The sequence below is a fragment of the Amphiprion ocellaris genome, chromosome 14 (assembly GCF_022539595.1).
Source record: "Amphiprion ocellaris isolate individual 3 ecotype Okinawa chromosome 14, ASM2253959v1, whole genome shotgun sequence".
Lineage (NCBI taxonomy): Eukaryota > Metazoa > Chordata > Actinopteri > Pomacentridae > Amphiprion > Amphiprion ocellaris.
In genome coordinates this window covers 3068932-3094390 of record NC_072779.1, presented here as the reverse complement: position 1 = coordinate 3094390, position 25459 = coordinate 3068932, and the positions used below count along the sequence as shown (strand labels likewise).

At 37.9% G+C, this 25459-nt stretch overlaps 2 protein-coding genes across 2 annotated transcripts; both read left to right on the top strand.

The window, feature by feature from the left end:
• The first annotated feature begins 125 nt into the window (after positions 1 to 125).
• LOC111563009 (cytochrome c oxidase subunit 7B, mitochondrial) lies at positions 126 to 4339 on the top strand. Its single transcript, XM_023261877.3, has 3 exons — positions 126 to 255; positions 2583 to 2698; positions 4104 to 4339. Exons 1-3 carry the CDS (start codon positions 219 to 221, stop codon positions 4191 to 4193), a joined length of 243 nt encoding a protein of 80 aa, XP_023117645.1. The 5' UTR covers positions 126 to 218; the 3' UTR covers positions 4194 to 4339.
• A 1491-nt stretch (positions 4340 to 5830) lies between these two features.
• pgk1 (phosphoglycerate kinase 1) lies at positions 5831 to 25441 on the top strand. The gene is made up of 11 exons (XM_023261869.3): positions 5831 to 5992; positions 10378 to 10428; positions 10653 to 10808; positions 11653 to 11797; positions 16508 to 16611; positions 16841 to 16960; positions 20185 to 20299; positions 22932 to 23111; positions 23214 to 23391; positions 24567 to 24665; positions 24756 to 25441. Exons 1-11 carry the CDS (start codon positions 5928 to 5930, stop codon positions 24794 to 24796), a joined length of 1254 nt encoding a protein of 417 aa, XP_023117637.1. The 5' UTR covers positions 5831 to 5927; the 3' UTR covers positions 24797 to 25441.
• Positions 25442 to 25459: the final 18 nt, after the last annotated feature.

Here is a 25459-nt window from a genome sequence, read left to right as displayed (position 1 = left end):
CTGTTTTCTTCTTGCATTTTAAACAATTTTGTGAACAGTTTTTTGAAAGATGTGTCGCGTTTTTAACCAACTGACCTGGCAGAACTGTTCTTCGAGTTCTCGTTTTAATTATTTACGTATTTGCATTGAAGGCAGCATAACTTCCGGCCGGGTCTACGTGCGGCGGCCATATCACTGTTCCGTTCTTCAAGGGTATCAGAGACACCAGGCGAGGCAACATGTACCGGTTTGCTAAAGCTGCAGTCAATATCAGCAGTAAGGAAACTGTTTTTATTAGCACGTTGTGTTGTCTGCATTTATTTAGAGCCGCCGACAGTTAAATATTAGTCGGCATAATGTGTGAAAGTCTGTGTAGTCGGTGACCGCGGCTAATGTGTTAGCTGCTGATAGCCTGCTAACATTAGCATCTCTGTCAGAGTTAAAATATGCTTAAAAACACCGTTAATCTTCTAATTAAATACTCTGAAGCTTATTTCATCAGTTAATCTAGCTATTCTGGTCAAAGTAGACTTGTTAATGTGCTATTTTTGTCATCAGGATGTTGTTGCCCGAACTTCTGACCTGTTTACCTTCATTACATTTAGTGTACACGTTTATAATGTTTATTCTTTTATTTTATAGTTATGGTTGTTTACATGGTTTATTGTACACTACGGCAACCTGTTTAGATAATATCCATGTATTTTGACTGTGAGATTCATTTATTTGCAAGGGCAAATAAGGACAGTCTGTATTTAGCATCTAGCAGTTGCTAAATTCATATTTGAAAGGTAGATTTGGTTTCTATATTGGAGTGTCACCATAAAGGAAATATCTAATATGATCAATAAATGCTGGAAAACTTATATTGTTCAGAGAGCATTGTAATGACAGACATCAAACTACATCATAATAACATATTGTGTATTTTTTTATGTATGGGTCTTGTTTTATATCCAACCCTTAAATTTTTTCACTTCCTTTTCACTGAGAGGTCGAATTTAAAAGGGGCCATTTAAGGCCATCCTGAGTTTACTTTATAACCTGCTGTGTAACTAAATATCCCAGTTTTACTTTACACTAAGGCTGCACGTAATGATCATTTTCATTGTCAGTTAAGCTGTCGATTATTTTCATGGTTCATCGATTAATGCTGGTCTATAACATGTCAAATAACAGATCAGTGAGTCCCAAAGCCCAAGATGATGTCCTCAAATGTCTGGTTTTGCCCACGACCCAAACATATTCAGTTTACTCGGATGAAGAATGAAAATAAACAATAATATGGTAAAATTTAAGAAGCTGTAATAGACAAAAGAGCAACAATTCAAAACTCAAAAATATTCAGCCGGTTGTCATTTATGATAAAGACAAGCATAAATCATCAGAGCATCTTTTGCGTAAAAACAAAACTGAAATTAGTGATCAATCCCTAAAATAGCTTCAAATGTTAGTTTTCAATTGATTGATTAATCATTGCAGCTTTACTTTCATTTAGCTAATAATTAAAAACTTCTACTTTGTTAATTTTCTCTAAAAAATAACTCTAGTGACTCTCTGTGATCAGTTTATCAGCTTATCATCGCAGCTCTAAATGTATCATCTATAAGTCAACAGCGACACGTCAGGGGAACGCAAATGAAGCTAGTTATGGATGTGAATGCTCGAGACGACGACTTAGGAGTGAAGACAGAGAGAAGTTTATGGTGCTGTGTAAACTTTTATTTCACCTAGCCTGTAACCGTGTTGTTGCCTGTGATTGAGAAGTTGTGCAGAAAGGGCTTCACCTAATCATCTAGACACTATGAATAGTTTCTTTAAAGAAAACTTTAAAATCAGTCAGTGATTATAACGGTTCACTGGGGAAAAAAAGCCTCTCTCAAAACAAGAAAAAAAAACCTTTTTCAAGGAACTTTTACCTTGAAATAAGTGAAAAAATCTGCCAATAGAACAAGTGAAAATGGTTTGGTAAGATTTCTTGAAATAAGATATATTTAGAATAATGAGATCTTAAAATTAGCTGGGAAAACTTATTTTAAGCTCTATTTTACCAGGATTGTCAAGCTTAGGTGTCTGAAAATAAGCCAGATATGCTAAAAAAAAATAACAGTTTCTCACTCAAAAATAGATTTGTGCTTTCATGTAACCTCCTAATTTGAGATGTATTAAACTTATTTTGAGTTTTCTTGTAAAATTCAACTCAAAACAAGATAATTTCAAGATTGTTTCACTGAACAAGATATTTAAGATGCATTGTCTTAAAACACGTCCCTCCATCTGCTGAAATGTCACCTGTTCAGTGAATTTATCTTAAATCAATTGTGATGAGACATTTTGACTAAAAATAAGACAAATAGACTTGGTAAGATTTTGAATTTTTGCAACGTTGGAGATTATTTTTCTGGTCATTAATCCACCGTTGGTTTCAGCTCACGACAAAGATAATGATCAGAAAATCCTTCAGAATATATTCAGATCCTTTTGTTTTCCACCTTTTTCACAGTCATATAAGCCTGAGTAACAGTCGCCATAAAGAGAACCTAAATGCTGAACTTAATATTGCAGTTCAGTCCCTACCATGAAATCTGTCATGTGTTTTTCAGGTCAGGCCGTGAGGCAGGTGAGGAATGGATCCACCATGCCTCAGGACTTCCACGCCAAGTATGGCACAGGTCTGATGGTCAGTGGAGGCATCTTCTGCACAGCTGTCTGGGCTTACGTAAGTTAGACCGCATCACATTTAACATACATTTATATGTATGAGTGAAACAAATGGCTAGATTATAATGTGGTATTTTCCAAACATGTGACCTGTACCTGGGGTTTCAGTATAGGAGGAAGAAGAACTGGTCACAGAATGAAAAATTTTATGTCACCAACAGTGGATGGAAAAGTACAAAAACCACTTTCTCCAGCTTCTTATCTGGCACAGATGAACGGACGTGTTTGCTGTCAGAATGTACTTTCTAGAAGGATGACTGAGGACTGAGCTGGCTCTATCAACCACACACTGCCCCACCAGTGACCCTCCTGAAATGAGTTTGCCTTCGCTCACAGCATTGTCAAGCTACAATTGGATTACATAAACAGTACGGAGTCAGATATCACAAGGTTCTGAGCACAGAAATGGATCAAAGCAACTTCTGAGTTCAACAGGAAGGTCAGATTTGGAAAAAAGAACCTGTTAAACATAAGAAAAGTGAGAACATTACTTTTCCATTGACCACCCACATATTTTACAATCACTAGGGAATGAAAATATTGCAGATATTATGACTGAATAACGTTTTACTCACATCAGTGTCTTTACTTGTATAATGTAAGTGGTTCTCTTTGCAAAAACAATCTAAAAACTGGCTCCATTTTTCAAAAGGAGTGTTATTATTTGCATTTGTAGAAAGCAGTTGGAATCCTCTTTAAGCTGCTGACAGAGTGTGGGTTTGTTGTGGTGTATTGGCTCTGTTGTTGTCTTTTAGAAGTATTTTAGTTCTTCTGTTTGAAAAAGAGTTAAATTAACTATTGATGAGGAAATAGTTGGTTTGAGTACCAGTGATATCAGAATAATGAACACAGAAACGTTGCCAGACACTCTTCTCTTTCACTGACAGGGTTTCTTATCATAGATCCTGTTCTAATTTTGTTGCATTAAACACAACAGACATGATGAAGATGTATGTTGACACGTATGCTGCTGCAGGAACATGGCTGCTCATTTAACTGAACCTCGGTAGTTAACTGTGACCACTGGGGGGCATCAGAGCCTGATGACGGAAATATTGTAGAACCCCTGCACATTCAAAACATCAACGTGACAATGATTCATTATTTTAAGACATTAAGGGACTTAAGCATCATCAGATGTCTTTGAGATATAAAAAGTGTGAAATGATTTAAAGATTAAGTCTGAAAACATAATCTTACTCTTGCAGCTATGAAAAAAATTGACAAAAACCAACAAATTTAAGGGACAGAAACTAAACAGAGGAATTTATTACAATGAAAACTAAAAAGGAAGACAGAAAAACAGAATTGCTTCTGGTGGAAAAACATCTTTCCGTTATTGTGAAGGTTCTCTAAAGTATGATGTCACTCTTAAATAAAACGACTTTGCTGTCGTTGTTCAGGTGCTGACTCAGACCGGCATCACCTGGAACGTGTCGCCGGTCGGAAGACTGCAGCCCAAACCGTGGAGAGAAGCTGAGGAGGAGGAGTAAAGAGCCGCCATGACCGACCTGCGTCCCGTCACAGAAACGTTCTGCTTGTACAGATGAATAATGAATATCTGCGTGTTCAGATGGCGAATGCCTGCTGCGTTTATTCCAACATGTTACTTTGTCCAAATAAATTAATTATGATTCTACCGAGAACCTGTGTGTGAATTATGAACCAGAGAGTGTCAAATGTAAAAAAAGAAACATAAAAGGTGAACTACCTGCCTTCTATACACAATATCAGGGGATGAAGCAATATTAAAAACATTTAAAGAAAATATCTAATAATATATTACAAGTAAGAGTCCTACACTGGTTGATTATATTTGGTAGATTCATAGTGAAATGTACAAATGCAACAATGGAGATTTACTTCTGCATTCATCCTAAAAGCACACGAGTATTGGTAGCAAAATGTGAGCATACAACCAAAAATACGAGTATTTTACAGCAGATTTGTGACATATATTGTCATACATGACATTATTGGATTATTTTCTTGCAGTTTAAGAGTTTTTTCCATTTTTCTTTAACTGCTGAATTAGTTACCTTTTATGGGTGTCAAGTGGTCACTTAAACCGTCTTAAAAAGTGTCATTTGTAGAACTTTTAACTATGAATAGACCTCTGAAATTTGACAGGACACTCAAAAGGTTGGGAACCACTAGCTTAAACTTCAAGAATTTCCTATATTTCAACATTTTTTTTGTCAAATGTTAATTTAAAATGCAACTGCTAACTCCAGATAAAGATGTTAAAGTAAAAAGCACAATGTTTTCTTCATAAAATGTTGAATGGTAGAAGTAAAATGGAACATTAAATGAAAATATTCAAGCATCTGAAAACTACTCACTGCCCAGCACTACAAAAACCCATAATTTATAATGTGATACTTTAATTTCATAAAGTGCTATCTTATTTTATTCTAACCCATTTTAAAAACTCTTTAATATTTATTTATCTAGTGCAGTATGTATTTTAAAATAATGTGTTTTTATGTGTGGTCTGGGATGGATAATTGCTGCTGCATCACAGCTTCTCTTTAATCAGTGAGGTATTCTGTTGTTCTACCCTTCAAATCTAAATTGCAGCGTGATTAGAGCTGTGAAACGAGTGCAGTAGATTAAAATAAATCAGAATCAGCTTTAATGGCCAAGTACGTACACAACACACAATAAATTTGGCTTCGGCTGTTGGTGTCACCCTAGGAATATGGAAAGAGAATAATTAAAATAAAGGAAACTATAGAAAGAAGAACACTGGAAGAAATAGTAATGAATGTAAATATAACAATATATATAGATGTTTACAGGCTAGAAAGGAAAATATAAACGCAGTTGTGCAAAAATGATAACTGCTACATGATGATACGATACAATATGTCCCTCTGCAGTGCAGTTAAGTAATACTACAAAGTTGCTCAACGTAAAGTATTCTGAAACAGCAGCAGTACGTGAGTAAATGTGCTTTAGAGTTTTGAATGAAGTTTAGCTGATGAAGTAATCAGGAGAAGTACGTCAGAGGAATGGCAGCACTCACATCCAATCAGATCACACCTCCTGCCTCGGCCAATCAGCAGCCGGGTGGGTGTGCTCGGCCCCGCCCCACCGCCGTTCCTCCGCGCTGCGCTAAGGTCACCGCTGTCATTCGGTAGCTAACCAGCCAGCCGACATCCGCAGGAGGCGGAGGAGACCCAGCCAGGAAGGTGCACGAAAGAACCAGCGAAACACCCAGCAACATGTCTCTGTCCAACAAACTCACCCTGGACAAGGTGGACGTCAAGGGGAAGCGGGTCATTATGAGGTGAGCGTTCATTAACGGCTAGCCGTTAGCTTCTGCTAATTAGAAGTGGGATTATTTGACGTTAGCTTGTTAGCCGACATCACCGAAATGTAATATCCGGCCTCCTTCCACGGTAATAAACGGTTTGATATTTATAATTCCTCGTGTTAAGACGCAGAAGAGATGGCTAACGGTTTCTGAGTCACTTCGGAGCAGCGGGTAGAGGACAGGAAGTGAACTTGTTGCCCGTCATCCATGCTACGTGCCCGTGTGTGGATGCTGCATGGATGGACCCTGCATCCGAGGTGCAGCTGGAATCAATCCCTTAGACTAAAACACACCTTCAGCATCATCTTTACACCAATCCAGCCTCGTATCCTCTCATAAAATGCACTGCCTTTACTATGCCTTGTGTTCAGATGTTTCATTTTTGATTCAAGGGTCAATTATGTAATGATAAAGTCTGAAAACTCGTTAAAAATGATGATAAATGTCCATTGCTTCAACCCTCAAAGCAGTCTTCAAAATTTAGCATCAACTGCCATCATTGTTTCGTTAATATTTAATGAAACACAGCATCAGGGACCATCTCAGGTTATTAGTCATCATTTTTGACATTACTGATTATTAAGTGGGATATTTTTGTGAGTATTCAGTGAAAAATGGCAGCATTTCACTTCTTATTCATGCCTATTTTGTCTTACCAACAGTCCAAACTCCAGAAATATTTAGTTTACAGTAGGGGTACACTGATACGTACTTTACTAGGGTCGATATCAACCAATTATTATCAATCAAGACAACAGAGAAGCAATATTTGGAACAAAAAACAAAATCTTTGCAGTGAAAATGAGAATTTGAATGTAAGAAAAATGAAATAATACAAAGCTTTTATTGAAATGACCTTTTAAAAATAGTTGTTTTACATATTTTTTTAGTTAATGGAGAACTTAACAGCGGTCCTTAAGTATTGATAGGCTATTATTATTATTATGGGAAGGACATTGCTCAAGATCTCAGACTGGTGACCACAGATAAAGGAAAAGCATATTGGTAATTGGAAATATAGCGAATATTGGCTGCGATATAAAACACAGAAAAGAGAAGCTGTATATAGACAGTTAAAGGTGTTTTTGATGGGAAAAAATGAAAACTAGAAGAATTTAAGTCAATTAATTTGCAAATATTTACATTTTTTTAATCATTCCTACTTGTTGAACTACTTTAACAAGTAATGATAAGGCTCTAGTTAACAGAGGAACAAAATAATTTAATGGTAATCGGCTCAACAGAGAACACATGTAGATTACCTTTTTAAAATTAACCCAGAGTGCAGTGATGTTACTTTATTCTCCAGTATTATTTGGCATTTATTCGCTGGATGTTTGTCCACTTTGTGAAGGCCAGTGGTCATGGAGGAGCACTTGAATCCGACACCCTGTGTGGAAATGTCAGAGGTCCATGTCGGTTTGCTCAGTTTAGTGATGCAACGTTAGGAGGCATAGGACAAGGTTCACTCTCAGCCTGGACTGCTCGGTGTTAGAAGGTCAAACTTCACCTCATATGAAGTTAGTCTGGAGCAACAACATGCTGAGACAGTCGGACAATGAGTTTCCTCGCATCACACCCTGGGCCTGTCGTAGCACATCACCTGGAGGTGTTTTATGAACTTCCAGCTTCACGTAGAGACAAAAAGAAGGCGGCCGATTCAGAATTTGAAAGAGGGAGAGCAGGAAATCTGAGCAGAGGCCAAGAAATAACTTCCACACCATTTATTTTATCACGTAGCTCTTAAAATATAGTTTCTTTGACATTAAAGAATTAAATATGTACAAACACTTTAAAAAGCACAATATTAGTCTCTGTTAATCTTTTTCTATCAAAATTAGCCTGAAACCCAGTGAAAATGACAGAATGATCAGCACATTTTGTGTTCATTGTATCATGTAACTCTCTGCAGCAACTTGAGTTTATTTAGAATAAAAAATGTAAATGTACAAGCATTTCTTAGAGACATTTAGACATACTTAGTCAGCCTGCATAGAGAAAATGACAGGAGGCAAGATTCTTCTTCGTGGTTTTAGTTTCCATTTCCCACATGCTCCCTGATGATTCCCTCTTCTGTAATTTGCAAGTTCTACTGATCAAAAAGAAATCAATATATGGAGCTTTTCTGCACATTTCTAGCTTTAATTATTTGTGAAACCTGATGTTATCCCCGTTAATTATCTGCATTCAAGCAGTGCTCCCAAGTGATCCATTTCTCGGCTTCATTTACCGAGTTTAAACTCCTCCACTGAGCTTATTTCTGCCTCCGAAGCAGCTTTGCCGTGTGGGAGTCCTAATTTGCGGAGTCGCACTCTGAAGCAACAGGTGGAACAAAACGAGAGCAGGAAATGACTGCAGTTGTTGGCTGAGCGCCGCCAGTACACGGCTGCCTGCTGTTGAGCCTCTGAATTGCTGACCATTGGGTTTCAGGCTGAGGCTACAGTGGAGTGAGTTCAGAGGCTGATTATGTGTGTCGGTGCATCAGACGGAGGGAGGGGAGGCGGTTATGTAACGGACTACGAGGGATGCAGCATGTTGTCAGCAGCAGCCTGCATGCATCGCTGCACGGTGGACGTATAACGGAGGAATGCACGATAGCGTTGCTGTTATCGAAAGGACATTTTGTACAAAGCAGCAGCTAATGATTTTTTCAGTGTCAGTTTACCTGCTGATTATTGACTTGATAAATCGATTTATATTTTGGTTTATAGATGGTAAAAACTGTCAGTCAGTGATGGATAATCAGATAATCAGTTTACTTTACTTTAGATAATGTTAGCATTTAAGAAGCTGGTATCTGATCAGTTTTGACTTTTTTTCTTAAAAGTAGTTGACAAATAATTAAAATCGTGTTGCATAACCACTTCTCTGTTCAACCTTATGTAAAGTCTTATAGCATATCATTGTTACTTAGCTTTGGTTCACTTTTTTTTTTTTTTTTAACCATTTTCAGCAAAAACTAAGTTAAAGAAAATCATCCACTCGCAAACATTGAACACAGTGGACCACCGAGAAGCTAAAGATTCAGATAGTTACCTTTAAAAGTTGATAGAGACCAAAAACAGAACAAAAAGCAGAATAAATATTTGATTGGGTAGAGAAACCTGTTCCCACTACATTTGATTTACCAGAATGAGAGGTGAACTATTACGTTTTTCAGGACTTTAAAAGCACATATGTTCTAGTTTTTGTCATTTATTCATCTTGAATTTGCCTCAGGATTAATAAAGTATCTATCTATCTGTCTGTCTGTCTGTCTGTCTGTCTGTCTGTCTGTCTGTCTGTCTGTCTGTCTGTCTGTCTGTCTGTCTGTCTGTCTGTCTGTCTGTCTGTCTGTCTGTCTGTCTGTCTATCTATCTATCTGTTTCAAAGCAGATGATGTACAAAAATCACACCTCCACACTAGTTTAGAACCCATCCAGTCCATATCCAGTTCCCTTCAGTCTTAAATACGTCTAATACCTCCGTCAAGATCACATATTTTACACAGATACCAACAACAATCTTAAATTCTGACTTCTCAAAAACAAAAAGTTATTTAGAGCTCTGGTATCATTTGTATTATCAGTTTCCACCTTCTCTCAAATTTTTCTAGTTTCAGTTGTAGTCTTGCTGTAGTTTTTTTCCATAATAAAAACCTTCTTTACTCAGTCTGTTCATTGCATTGTGTTGGGGGGATGTGCTTTCAACCAACTGATTGACTCTCGATAGGTAGCTACTATTTCCATCTATCAAATCTTATGGTAAAATCCCAAGTAGATACAGAGTTGGGTCTTTTTGTTATCTTCACTTTCCAGTCGAACTCCTTTCCTGTTGGGCTGTTGGTTAATTTATGTCCAGATCTGAACGTTTCCTCCCAATCATCATCCGTTTTTATTCCGTTTGCTTCCAGTTCCCATCTTTATTTAACATCCATATTGTTGTCATTGGATTCACGTTGTAGTGCTTTATATATTTTTGAAATCAGAACTTTTTTTGAGTCTTCCTTTGTAGAAGACATGAGCAGTTCTTCAACCTTGGTTGAATGTTATTCTTTCCCATTTGCTATGCTTCTGGAGGTCGTGTCTCAGTTGCAGCTATTTACAAAAATCATTATTTGGTAGATTAAATTCCTGCTTGAGTTGTTCAGATGATTTCCAAATTGTTAAAGATCCATTTCTTAAATCCTGCATCCATAGTCCCTGGTACAAAGTCTGGGGCTTTGGCTATTTTTGTAGCTTTACTGTTGGAGTATCTTAATGCAGCTCGCAGCTTTTGTCAACTGGGACAGCCTCAGTTGAATGCCAGTTGGTGTCTTGTTCAATTTATCCATCAGACACGAGCCAACATCCCTAAAATCTGTGTTTCTTCTGTTTCAGAGTCGACTTCAACGTTCCAATGAAGGACAAGCAGATCACAAACAACCAGAGGTAGAGTTCATATCATTCTGCAACAACTTTTCCCTTCTCACAGTAAAAGTAAACATTATTTCTTCAATGCTGCAGCAAAATCTGTATTTTATATTAATACAAACCAATAAAATAATCAACATTTCAGTCACCTTGTTGTCTTTAAGTTGATAAAGACCGTGATAGAAACGGGAAAATGCATTAAAGTAAAAGTTGATGGATGGTTTGTGCTTATTGGTTCTCAGGATCAAAGCGGCCGTTCCCAGCATCCAGCACTGCCTGGACAACGGGGCCAAATCCGTGGTTCTGATGAGCCATTTGGGTCGCCCCGATGGAAACTTTGTGCCTGAGAAGTACTCTCTGGAGCCCGTCGCTGCTGAGCTGAAGACCCTGCTGGGGAGGTGAGTAGATGGACTGAATAACCTTTTTTTAAACATATTCAGTTGGTTTTAAACATCTTAAAAAGAAGAAGGACGAGCGTTCAGTCATCAGAGAGGCAGTGGAATACACAAACAAGTTCCTGTAGAATGTATAAAACGCACTAAATAGATTAAATGACTAGGGTAGAAATGGTAGATTCAAAAAGACGCTTGATTTAATGACAATCTGAGGGAGTCAAATTTAAAATTCAGTTTTTGTTGTTCACTAAAATAATCTGAATTTTTTTCTCAGGCCACATTTTTATTTGTTTAATATTTAGACTTTGGATAGTGGAAGTGATTTATGGGGACTTGAGACTCACAGAAAAGGGGAAAAAGAACTTTTGTAGTCAATAAAATAGTGTTCACCACAGCAGGACAGATAGCACAAGGAAAAAAAAAATCTTTACTGTTTTATTTGTAAATATAATTTATTTTACAAAACCTAAATTAAGTAATATTGGACCATGTGATGAGTTTTAGGTGCAGAAAAAATGACAGTATCTGGAAAGATACAGATAAATTATATCGTATATATCATATATAGATATATCCCCTTCTTTTATGAGTCTGTTTGCTCATGCAAAATGAAACCTGATTAATATACATTAAAAAGTAATGATATTTAATTGTGATCCACAGCAACCCTTTGATTAATCTGAAAATCTAATCCATCCAATATCTACAATAAAAGGATGTAACCAAACACTGTTGGGATCGCAGCATCATTCTTACAGGACGAATGGACAACATCCAGTCTGTGTAAGTCATAGAATAAATAAGAAGCATCAGAAATCATCCTGACTGGTCCTGTAACTCTCTGCAGGGACGTCACCTTCCTGAAGGACTGTGTGGGTGCAGAGGTGGAAGCTGCCTGTGCTAACCCCGCCGCCGGATCCGTCATCCTGCTGGAGAACCTCCGCTTCCACGTCGCCGAGGAGGGAAAAGGCAAAGACGCCTCCGGGAACAAGGTGAGCCTCCCAGCAGATTTTTTTTTCAGGCTCATATCCTGTAAATATTACAGTTTGAATCACAAATCGTTCTAATGGCCCACTTTATTCACAAGACTCAGCAAAAGTGTTATTTTCAGCCCAGTTTCTCATCCGTTATTGTGGAGGAAAAACTAAACTAAAGGCATATTTGCCCTTTTAATAGTACTAAATAACAGAATAGTCTCTCAGAGGCCTTAAAATGCAGCAGGGCAAATCAAAACAGAAAACAAATAAAGGTGAACAAAGCTGCCCAGAAATGACTAAAAAAGGTGCGTCAGAACTTGCTCTAGTTTCCTCAGTATCAAACTAATTGTCTCAGGAAAACGTACAGTTGCTCCAGCTGCAGTGTCCCCTGAAAAAGCTGCGTCACCGTCTGATGACGTCCAGACAGAAGTGGTGCAGAGAGTCTGTGTTCACTTAATTCAGCCACTGGATGGGGCTCTCAAATTGAACTAAACATGGTGTAATAACCACAGATGTGTGTTAAATCTGTAAAAAAGTGCCGCAAAATGTGTGACTTTATGTGTCAAAATATCCCCATGTGCACCGCAGACCATAGAGGAGCTAGTGACTAGTTTGTTCTGCAGGAAGTCAGAAATAGGAGAGCATTTATGTCACATTTTAAGGTTTTTAGTGCTGAGAGCATCTCTAAATCAAATGACATGGGGTAAATATAACATCTGTTTTTATATAAATGTTTGCAGAGATTGTGGGAGGTGCAGGTTTGCCTTGTTAGCATCAGAGTTCTCACTTTTAAAAGACATTAAAGTTTTTCTGCTGTGTTTTATGTGCGTTTAGCAGCCCTGATCCTTCTCAGTCTGTCAACTGTTTGGCCACTTTTTACATTTTTGACTGATTGAATTTGTCAAACCAGATCACAGCTCATTCCAGTCTTATTAAACAGAGTGTTTCCTCGTTCAGAATGAACCTTTTGGAGGGTGACTACACATGACAATAAACCTGACTAGTCCACCTACAGTAACGGCAGTGAGTTTGTCATGACTTATTTGTTCGATATCTATTCATTTCCTTCTTATTTCTGTTCATTTGATGCCAAAAATGTCTATCATGCTTCACTAAATGAAACTCAAACTAACAAATCTGAGTAAAACTTTGAATCTTTTTTTTTTTTTTAAACCAAAACATGAAACATGAGTTCAGATCCAGACGGTGGACGATCCTCAGACGTTGTGTCACATGAACGTCGGTCCGTCCTGAAGCAGATCAGCTGTGTTGACCTGCTGACATTTATGCTGAAGGTCAGCGGGCTTTTCCTGTCCTGAGAGGCCTGGTTGGAATGCTGCTCGGTTCCTACTGTACTGTTGCACTGTATCACACGGGACCTTTTTATTTTTAGTCCTTTATAGAAACGTTTTTCACCAACACAGTGGAAACGGTCTCACTCAGCCTGTTAGAACCATCTGTGTTCTGTTTTCTGTGACTTTGAAAATCTATTTGGGTTTTTTAAGATTGGCTTTAAAGGTGTGGTTAATAAAAAAAAATTTAAAAAAAAGTCCATGAGCTGCATTACAGTAATTATAGCATCTAAATTTAAAGTTTTACCCACAATAGGGACCAAATTCCATCAATTTTTAACATTTTTAACCATTTCAAGAAAGTGCAGTATTACTATAAAATGGGAGCTATCAATCAGATAGTCTAATTAGTAATAAAGTTAATCAGAAACCATTTTGATAATCAGTTTTTTTCTGGAAAATTATTAATTGATTGCTTCTTTCCGTTTCCTTATGTAAAAGCAACCAAAATATTTGTGGGTTTTTACTCTTTTTTTTTTTTTCACGGACAAAAATGGTCCCAAACTGAACTCAGGACTCCAGTAAACTGTATGATAAGTCGTTTTTTTTACCAAAAGCTAATCTTCAGTTCCTAATTTTAAAAGTTGTTTTGCAATTCTTTCATTCTGATCTGGTCTCCCTTGACAAAGCGTTGGTTTATCTGGTTGAATAAAGGGTTAAAAACACCTTTAAACGTGTTTTAGGAAATTGGGAAGGGTGTTTTCTCTGCATTCTGTCATTTTATAGACCAAACGACTAAATAATAGGCAGATTAACTGATGGAAAAATATATTTAGTGGCAGCCGAACATTCAGAGTATAGATTAATTTGCCTTGAGGATTTACAGTCTATACAGAATAGAACACCTTCTGTACTTTGGATTATAAAAAACTCCCAGAATTGACTCAGAAGTCAACATTTTTTTTTAGGTTTTCATGCTGTGAGTTAATTTTTATGGGCCTTTTCTTGTGTAAACTTCTATTTTAAAGTGTTATTTTCCAATTTGAAATGGTGTCATGCATTACAATCACTGCTAGAATTAGTCAGAACATGTTTTTGCAGAATGAGATAAAGATCGGACTAAAAGGCATCAGTGAGAAAAACAAAATAATTATGAATGAGATAAGTTAAGAGAGAGTGATGTTTGCTGTCTTTATAAATCAGTTTGTTTTATTTTTTGTTTCTGTCCTGTATCTCAGAGGGGTAAATGTCGGAAGCAGTGACTGGACTGTAATCCGACTGTGTGACATTTGCTCGACCTTTTTCTGCCCTCAGGTCTCACAGTCATGACCTTTGTTAAAGTGCAGCAGAAACCTGATCCACAATGTAGGAACTGAATCGTGATGTGGAAATTTATCCGTTTAGAAAGCAGCCAGATGATAAGTGGAGAGAGTTTTTCTTGGCAGAACAGCAGGAATTTCATTAAGCTGCAGGTATTGGAGGTTGTGGATGTTGGTCTTTTTGTTACCGCTGCCCTTTCAGTAGCGAGGTACGTAAACTAATAGCAGCTGTATCGTGAATAAGGACAATAAAAAAAACACGCATTGAATCGTGCAACAGGTGCAGCAGCTCCTCACATTTTAATTAATTCATCAATTAATGCTTGAATTTCGTCCAACAAATAGTGTTGTTGAAATAAAAATGGATTTACTGCTTTGAATTAATGAACACTTTGAAGCTATTAAAAAGAAAAAACACATGGATGAAAACAGTCTTGGTCACCACTGTTGACACCCTCTTATCTTTTGCATAACCTGTACAGTATCTTCAGAAATAAATGTACCAAATTCATATGATTGGAATTTCTTAATTGGACGTCCAAAGTAATTTAACAAAAAATGTTATTTTTCAACTTGCATGTTGTAGTTTCCAAGAGGAAATCGAAAAAGTGACATGGACAGTAATGAAGGTCCCCCTCCTTAATATTTTGACAGCGATGACTTCCTCCAAACGCTTCTTGTAGCATCTAGAAGCTTCTTGCATTTCTCAGCTGGTATTTTCTCCCTCTCTTTCTTTGCAATTTGTTCAAGCTCTTGAACATTTGCATGGTTCCTTTCCCAATGGCAGATTTCAGCTCGTGCCGTAGATTTTCAATAGGATTGAGATCAGGACTCACTGCTGGCTCCATTTTTTCCTTTTTAACCTCTATGTGCTTTTGGATGTGTGCTTTGCTTCATCTTGCTAAACAACCCATGATCTTCGACGTACACCTAGTGTTCTTACACTGGGTAGCACATTTCACTCTAAAATTCCTTGTTATCCTCTGATTTCATGATTCCTGTGATACAGTCAAGGCCTCCAGCACCAGATAAAGCAAAGCAGCCCCCCAACATTACGGATCCTCCACCATATTTAACTGTTGGTAGGGTGTTTGTTTCCTTATGTGCTTTGTTGCACCGTCTGTAAACAAATTGTTGGTGTGCATTGCCAAAAAGCTCTATTTTTGTTTTGTCTGTCCACAACATGTTTTCCCAGAAGGACTGTGGTTTGTCCAGGTACTCTTTGGCAAAGATCAGTCGTTCCTTTTTATGCCTTTTCTTCATCAATGAGGTCTTCCTTGGCTTTCGTCCATGAAGCCTTGCTTGGTTTAGTGTGCAGCGTGTGGTACGTGATTGTTCCAGGTCAGCTTTCAGGTCTTTAGATGCTTTATGTGGTGTTTTTTCCACAGTTCGCACCAACCTTTGAAGACTTCTCTCATCAATTTTCCTCTGCCCCCCAACGTCCAGGAAGGTTTTTGATAGTTCTATGCTTAGCAAACTTCTTAATAACATTGCACACTGTTGGAACAGGGATACCAAGGTCCTTGGAGATGGCCTCATACACTTTAGAAGTTTTGTTTGCTAATAGTAACACTTCTGATGTCCTCAGACAGCTCGCTGGTCTTCACCATTGTGACAAAGAAACAGGCTTTTTAAAACATTAAAATCATCATTCATTGGCTATTTTTTGTCATGTGGGCACTGACAGTTTATCACCAGGTGATTCTAATTTCTGATTAATGGAAGCTGAGTTAAAATGCCCCCCCCCCCATACACACACACACACACACACACACACACACACACACACACACACACACACTGATTTAAAGGATGCTAATACCAATGTCACAGTGCAATCTTTTAATTTCTCTATTTTTTCCTCCTATTGCTTTTTTTGAATTGTTGTTTTATCGTTTGCTGTTCAGTGTCGAGTATTAGTTGTCTGTGGACTAAAGCTGTTTCACTACATTCACTTTTTCAGGAGATATTCTACATGATGTATTTGAATTTCATGAGTGCCAATAGTGGTGACCAGGACTGTATCTGTGGGTGAAAGACATGAAAGAAACACAGATTCCAGCTACTGATGCAGGTTAATTCATTCTTCATTCGCTGTATTTTTTATCCCTCAGACTAAGGCCTCCCAGGAGCAGATCGACTCATTCAGGGCGTCTCTGTCCAAACTGGGAGACGTTTACATCAACGATGCCTTCGGTACAGCTCACAGAGCTCACAGGTGAGCAGGAGGAAGGTTGTCTGGATACACTGATGATCAATGAGCCATATTAGCAATCTTTGTACACAAATAAATCATAGTTTATTCTCTATCAGGAGTTTCCACCTTGTTTTTGGAGATTTATCCATGAGAATTACCGTCTCTGTTGACGCTGATGGTCTTTGATGAAGTTTTCCTGACTGAAGTTACTATTTTTCCCTGAATTCTTCTTCCTCGTCCTCATTTCCAGCTCCATGGTGGGAGTCAACCTGCCTCAGAAGGCGGCCGGCTTCCTCATGAAGAAGGAGCTCGACTACTTTGCCATGGCTCTGGAGAAACCTCAGAGGCCCTTCCTGGCCATCCTCGGAGGGTGAGAACAGATCCTTTTAATAATTCAGTGCTTTATAAAGGTTCAGGCTCTAAACTTCACTGCAGGAAAATCATTCAAGAAGCTCCGTTTCCTCATCGGTGAAACAAAAATTATGAGCCAGAAAGTCCACCATGAGCAGCACAATCTTGAATTTAAGACTTGTCTATAGAGGTTTTAAATAACAACAGCAGCTTTTTCTCTTTTGTGTTCTACCACATTCAGTTCCTCCAATAATCGACCAGTAATGTATTGTACGTATCTGACTTTACAGGACAGTTGTGAATTTGTGACATCTGCAGGGCTAAAGTTGGCCTTATAATGTTACAGGAACATTTCAACCCCACTAAACATTAATTCAGAACTTTCCAAATTGTGTTCCAGCTGGATGGATTTAAATCACAAATCTTGAGGGTGGTGACGTGTGTCTGATTAATTAATATCTGATTATTCTATTTATTGTATTTTAATGCATTTATATGATTAGGAGGTTAACAGGTAGCAGCATGAATATAACGTTCTAGCGGAGAAAAACTCATCTGTCCTGCTTATTTATTTTTTAGCTGGTTCCAATATTTAAGATGAACTTTACTGACTTCCTAAAGCCTTACCTTTGGCTTTAGGAAACTCTGAAGGGTGTTTTTCACTATTTATTAACATTTAAAATTCTGTTTTGTTGCATTTGTGGAGATCAAATGATTAATCCGTTAACCTAGAATGAAAAATAGTTGTTGGTTGAGGCCCTAAAATGGTAGAAAAACAGCTGTTTATATGTGTATTAATTTGGCAAAATTGTGTTGACCTTATTTATTGTTTACATTGACCTAAAAGTAAAATAAAAAGCTCAACTGATTTGTTTTAGTCTTTTTAATCTAGTTTGCACCTATTTTAGCGGACAATTACATGCTATAATAACGTTAAAGACAAGCTTTTAGTCTGTAGGGGCAGCATCTTGGCATGAATGAACTATATCAGATTTATTATAATTACACATACATGAGAAAGCATTAGTGTGATGCTACACAATGCAACGAGAAATGTAAAAACAGCAATGGACAGTGCTACATGAACCATTAACTCTGAAAATCCGGCCTCGAAATTTGATTTTAAAAGGCGTCTGTTTGATCTCTTCCTCTCCCTCTGCTGCAGTTCAGGTGTCGCCTCTTTAAAATAGCCACCGGTCCATCCAGGAATAGAGAATAAGCTCATTAAATCTGTAATCTGTGCTGCTGCTGCTTTGTTAAAGACACTATTACTGCTAAGAGGTGACAGAGGTGACAAATCACACGTATATTGTTGGCATGTTGCATTAAATTGTAGGATTTTTTTTAACTTGAAATGTTATGTTGAAAAGTTTTTAAGGATATTCAGACTTTCCTGCTATTTGGTTCATGATTAAAGTTCTCCAGCTGCACTTTGAATAGCAATTCAGCTGAACTTTAGGTACATTAACTGCATTATGCATTAACACTAAAAGGAAGTGCTGGTTTATTTTACAATGCACATGGATAGTTATACATATAGCTAGTGTTTATCATCTCGCAAAGACAACCAAAGTCACAAGTTTCCCTGCAGGAATTTAGCTAACCTTGTTGTGTTTTATCACGGCAAATCCGTCACAGCCGCAGAAAGGAGCTAAATACATTATAAACCAGGTTGGCTATTTAATTTTGTCTTTAACAGCCTGTAAAAGAAGACCACATAAAATATTTAACTAGTATTAAGTGTGATATCTTGAGTAGTCTAGTTAATTTGATTGTCAATGAAGGTCTCCAGGCTGTATGATTCAGCATTATCAACGTATTATTACATTATTTGTATATTTATAAGCAACACTGAGGAAATCAGAGAAAATATTACAGTTGTGCTACAATTATAGAAAGCAGTTGCTGCCAGATTAGTATTTTCAGCAGATGAGTTGACCAACAGTCCCTGAATGCACCACGAGCTAACGACAACCTGCTGCCTGTTTGTTTTGTGTCTCTGTGGTGCTTCAGGTAGTTTTGTATTATTTAATTCAGTGTTTCCTCTGAGTCTTGGCACCACAGCGTGAAGACTGAAGAGGAAACGGTGCTTCGTTTAGCTGCTTTTGGCCTCGCATCAGAGTCCGTTTTAGCCTTTAGTTCATTGTGCAACTCACAGACTGCACCGATCCATCCTCCAATCACCTCCTAACAAGTGGAGGACATCGACCGTTAGCGTGTAATGATCAGCCAGCAGACGGCAGGAAATGTTCATCAATTATTTGTCGACGTCTTCAGTCAGTCCTGGGAGTTTTGTCCAAATGTTTGATCACAAGAAAGTTAAAAACCAAGAGAATAAATCATCTGTGTCAGGGTGTTGCTTCAGATGGCAGTAAAGTGAGGAAATAAAACCCATGAGGTCTAGTTTGAGTAACACATTAATGCAACAGAGAGGTTTTGTAACACCGAGGCAGATTTTACAAGTCTGGAAAGTTATCAGGCGGCATCTGTTTCATCTTTAGAGCTGCATATTGATTGATTAGTCCGTCGACAGATGATCAAACAATTCTTTGTTGTTTTCATGAAGCAAAATTGCGCTGAAGTTGCTAATTTTTGCTGCTTTTGTTTGTCTTATATTAATGTAATCTGAATATCTTTCTTTTCTGAAGACCAAATGATTAATCAGTTAACCTACACTGTAAAAAAAAAAAGAAAATTGTTGTTTTTACGGTAACATTCCGACAACTGTAAAACTGTGCAGGAGTCAGGAAATGTATTTTTTCAAGAGAAAAAAAAAATCTAAAAATCACACTTTTCTCCTGATCTTCACGGTGATTCAGTGTTGTATAAACTGCATCAAACTGTTTGAGTTTACAGATTTTTACCGTCATGGTTTGACAGTTTTTCACCATAATGTTTAGACATTTTTTACAGTGTAGAATAAAATAGAATCGTTGGTTTAGGCCCTAAAATAGTAGAAAAACAGCATTAATGTTGACCAGGACTGTGTGTGTGCAGGAGCGCTCTTCAAAAGTCCTTCTAAAATTTCAGTTTTACATTTGCTCCCAGTTTCGCTTTAGGAAAAAACATTTCAAGCATCACAGGAGACTAGAATAACCATTTTAGAAACACAGGCTTTAACCGTTTTATTCCCACAGTGAACCTTCATATACATATGAATGAAGCTCTGGCTTGTTTTTTTTACTCTTTTCTGTCCACATGTGCGTTTCTTATCTGTACTGATGTTCTGTGTCGGTGTTTCAGAGCGAAGGTGAAAGATAAGATCCAGCTGATCAACAACATGCTGGATAAGGTCGACGAGATGATCATCGGCGGCGGCATGGCCTTCACCTTCCTCAAAGTCCTCAACAACATGGAGGTGAGGAAGACGACACAGAGAACACGAGTGTCACCAACAGAACAACAGTAAAATCAGTCACTGAAATACACAGATTTAAATGATCTCTATCTTTGACAGTGGAGCTCATGACTATATATATGTAAAAAGGCTCCTTTGTAGTGAGTTTCAGCTCATTGTTTAGTTTCTAACTGCGACTTGCCACTTGCTGCTCTCAAATAACCTCTAAAACTCCACTTTATATGACATGTTAAGCACCAAACAGCGGAGAGACGAAGCTGGTGTCTAGCTGGAGAAGCATTAGCAGCCAAAGAAGGTGGTGGAGACCAAAACAGAAGCTAGAAGAGAGGGAATGTTGGACTTAAATTCACCAAGTTGACCAAACTCGACTCCAAATTAATGCTGATGTTGCTCTGTCTCTGCTGGATGTGTTGAAAAGCTACTTTTGGCTAGCTGGCTTGAGTTACAAACTTTATGTTTTAATATGCACTTTAAAAAAACAGAATTCAGAAAAACAGCGTCTTTATCTGCGGTAATGTGACGTCTTTTAGAGTGATGCTGAATAATTTAGACGTGACTGGATCGCTAATTAGCAAATACAGCTAACGGTTTGCTTCCACACCTCTCTTACCTGTCATGTTAGAGCAACAAAAACAACAACAGACCAAAACCACATTTGTTTTCCATTTTATCTAGTGAAATCTAAACTCTTAGTATGATACATTTACATTTAGCTACCAATAAACTATGCTCAGCTGTGGTTTTTATGCAGGATGAGCCACGAAAAATAAATCTTTGACACATTTTTAGCATCTAAGAAGAAATAAATCATCAATTAACACAACAACACAGGACTGGAACTTGGAAAACACTTTTTTAAATTTAATTTTCAGGCAAATATAAACAAATAATCACATAATTCATCTTGTAGAAGCAGCACTTTCTATAACTCAACTCAGGATAAATGTAAAAATGGGTAGTTTAGGCAGCAGCATCCTTATATGTGAATTTACAGGGTAAAATCAAAACCACCAATGTGGCAGTTTAGTTGACGTCATGCCTTAAGCTCACAAATATTGTCAAATACATATTTCTAAAGCATGTGAGTCATCAAATAAACAGCTTTGACATGAAACGAAGGTGGTTTTTCAATGGCAGCGTCGTCAACCTTTAAATTAATCCAGTTCTTAAGTGTTGTCTCAGCAGAAATCAGTGACAAATTCAATTTCGTACAAATGTTTTTATTCAATCTGATGGTTGGTACTTGCTCACTATTAAAGCAGATTTTTATTTTTCTATGACGTTGGATTGAAAAGTCATCCAAAAGGAACCGTAGTGTTTAACTTCAGGTGTTTCACAAGGTCCAGGATTTCATGGAGTTCAGGGCTTTCTGTTGAATGTTGGTGGTGTTTGAACAGACTTGTGAAACTGCTTTGTGTCGCCACAGAAATTCAGAATCATAACCTAAAGTCGACCTTTAAGAGAAACATTTTGAAAGACCATCTTTTGTTTAATGTTTCTCATTATCCAAATGGAATCCAGCCAATGGAACAGTTTTGGTTTTACTTGCACAACAGTCACAACACTGAAAAGATTACATTTAAGGAGTTCATCAGCCTCTGTTTGAGCTCTGGGTTTTCAAACTGAGGGTAAAAAAGTAGGAGTGTGGATGGAGATGAAGTTATGTCCATGTGAGCTGAGATTATTTCTGAAATCAATCGAAAAGCTCGAGTTAAAATGAAAATCTGTTGGCGTTCATGAAGCCTTAAGTTCGGTGCAACTGTCTGAGGTTTGTTCTTATCTCTGATTCAGGCATCAAAGCTAAGTAACTATGAATCCGTTAAGAAATCTCAGAACAAAAAGACAAGTTTCTTATTTTTTTAGTCACTAATATGCACATTATGTCCGTTCAGTCTGAGCAGAGAAGAAATTAAACAGTTACTGTCTTGTACAGATAAATTACCTTGTTTAAATCATCTTCGTGGTCCATCTGAAGCTGCCAGACGTTCGTGAAGTTTCATAATCTCTCTTTAATTGGTGCTGAACCTCTCCATCAGGAAAACTGATGTAGAAAAAAAAAGTAGACTGCAAATGGATGCTGCTAATGGTGAATTCAGCAAAAGTTATAAGGTGCTAGTTGGTCAATATATAAACAAAATAAGCTTCCAATGAAACCTGTTCTTACAGAAGTCTGTTCAATCTTGTAAATGTCTTTTTGTTTCTTCACTAAGTCTATTCCATTGACCTCCGTTGTGTTTGAGAGGAAGCAGAAATCTGTTAGAATAAAACTATCTGCAGGGCTACATAAAGTCTTTTGTAATTTAGATAAACTTTTTCAAAACCCTTTTGTCAAGGGTCAGGGTCACATTTAGGTTAATGTGAATCATGAACTAAAAAAGGAGCTTTGTGAGTGTTTGAACACCACCACTGCTCCATTTTATCTCAGTGTTTAACCATGAACTCTCGGACCACCTCTAGTATTTCTAAATGGTGGAAAATACCACTCTTGTCAACTAAAAAATGAAATGTGATGTTTAGTTTTAATGTCCCTCTAGAATGCAGCTTTATTTATCATGTCATAGTGTGTAATATCTTTCTTTTCTTTATGATTTCCTTCAGTATCAAACCTAACATCTCTTCTCTCCCTCGTCAGATCGGTAACTCCCTGTACGACGAGGAGGGCGCTGGCATCGTCAAAGACCTGATGGCCAAAGCTGAGAAGAACGGCGTCAAGATCACGCTGCCCGTCGACTTCATCACCGCCGACAAGTTCGACGAGAAAGCCGCCACCGGCACTGCGACCGTCGCCGCTGGCATCCCGGCCGGCTGGATGGTGAGAAAGGAGAAGATATTTTGATTTCTAGCAGCAAAAATTCAGGCTTTAAACACCATAAAGCTCCTAAAATTCTATTGTCTGATTCTGTTTCCTCTGTAGGGTTTGGACTGCGGACCAGAGAGCTCTAAGGCCTACGCCGAGGCCGTGTCCAGGGCCAAGCAGATTGTCTGGAACGGTCCAGTTGGCGTGTTCGAGTGGGACAACTTCGCCAAAGGAACCAAGAACATGATGGACAAAGTGGTGGAGGTGACCAAATCCGGCTGCATCACAATCATCGGTAAGAAAGACGAGAAGGAAGGGGAGCTTTTTTGTTTGTTTGTGATCCAGAAAACTGTTAGCAGGATTGAAGCGAACACTGATTAAGCAGCAGTTTGACTCCTGTGGTTACCTGGTTTGTGTATCCCAAGGTTATTCTCTAAATAAATTCAAATAATCAGCTTTTTTTCTATCATGCGGTCTCCAAACTTTCACATTTTACACTGTAGTTTTCCACATAAGCATGAGTTGATTACGTCATTCACCTGTGGCTGCTTTTTCTTGTTCTTCACAAAAATTATAACTGATTTAAAAACAGAAAACTCCAATAATGACTTTTCACATTGTCTGCATTGGCACATTGGTGGCGTTTTCTGTGGGAACTTTACAATAAATAACTTCCACATGAATGCTTTAATACAAAACAACAGGTGTAGGAAATGTGTGGTCTGAAATAGCAGCAACTTTAATACAGCAAGAGAGAGATAAAATACAGTTAGTTTTACTCGATTATACACTGATGCAGCTCAAAAAACAGTGAATATTTTTCGTAAAAAGTAAATTTAATTAAAAAAGGTTGACCATTCATTATGCATAGATTAAAAATATTTTTATTGATTGATCTTCAGAAATAATTAATAATAAACTAATAATTTGAGATTGTGCATTAAAAAAGGCCTGCAATATTTCACTTGTAATGAATATAGAAAATGAGAAAGTTTACCTTTTTTTTTTTTTTTTAAAGACCTTTCTTACAATATTCTAATTTTGCTTTGGAGCTGCACATGCATCGTTTCCTCGTACTGTTAAACTCAGGTAATTGCTGAGTGTAAATACAGATCACTAAAGGAATCATGCACTTTACAGAAAGATGAAATGATGGGAGTGTTTGACTAATGATTGAAATCACTTTAAAACACAAGAATAAGAGGATATAAATAACTTTATTTATATAGCACCTTTTAAAACCCGAGTTCACAGGGCAATAAAGACAAGCATGATACTGAGGAAGAACATTGAACAACAGAATGCTTATATCAGTACATTTATCAATATATCTGGGGGAAACTGCAGAGAAGACGTGTAATATAACGTTTAGATGATTCTTACGGATATCGGTGGAGTACGTTGAATTATTTGCAGTTATTTGAAGCTGTTTTCTTGAAGCGTTAAATCATTGTTGCGTGTTCTGTCCAGGTGGAGGTGATACCGCAACCTGCTGCGCCAAGTGGAACACAGAAGACAAAGTCAGCCACGTTAGCACAGGAGGAGGCGCCAGTCTGGAGCTGCTGGAGGGTAAGCTGAGGAAACACCAGCACAAAAATCTCTCCTAACTGTTTTAATTTAGACCGAGATGCTGATGAAACTCTCTCTGTGTGTCTTCAGGTAAAGTCCTGCCCGGAGTCGACGCCCTGAGCAGCGTCTAAACCCCCCATCAGCCGGAGTGTGTGTCGGTGTGTGATTGTGTGTATGAGAGGTGGGTAGCTACTCGGCCAGACTCCTGTTTACTCCTGAAACATCCCACAAGTGAAAAAATACACACACCACCTTTTTCCTGCAGCCTTTCCATCCTCAGTCTTTGTTTTTTCAAATAACGCCACTCAAAGGAGAAAAACCTCCTACATCTCAGATCTAGAGCAATCTGCCTTATTCTAACACGCTTCTACAAGTCCGGCTGGTCTTTAATGGTTCATTTTTAACCTCTAAGATGATAAAAGATCATGCTTATTAAGGTGGAATCGGTGGAAACGCTTCCTCCAGCTCTTCTTCACGTTCCTTAAAACAAGACGAGGATCCGTCACCTCTGAGAAACTCGATCTCTGGCTCTTGTGTGTGTCTGATTGTGTGTTTTGCTGCGTCACTTTTGCATAGCGACACTGGGATCGTCACTGCACCGCCCTGAGTGTGTGAACCTGCAGAATATATCTCTCTCTATATATATAGAAACGGTTAGCATGGTGCGTGTCTACATGTTACATTTTGTCTGTTGGGTTCTGGTCGTCTGTCTCCGCTGGTTGTCAGCTTCGGACTGAGACGTCTCTAACGGCTAATAAAACCGTCTCTGTGGAAAACTCTCCTGTGGCCGACTC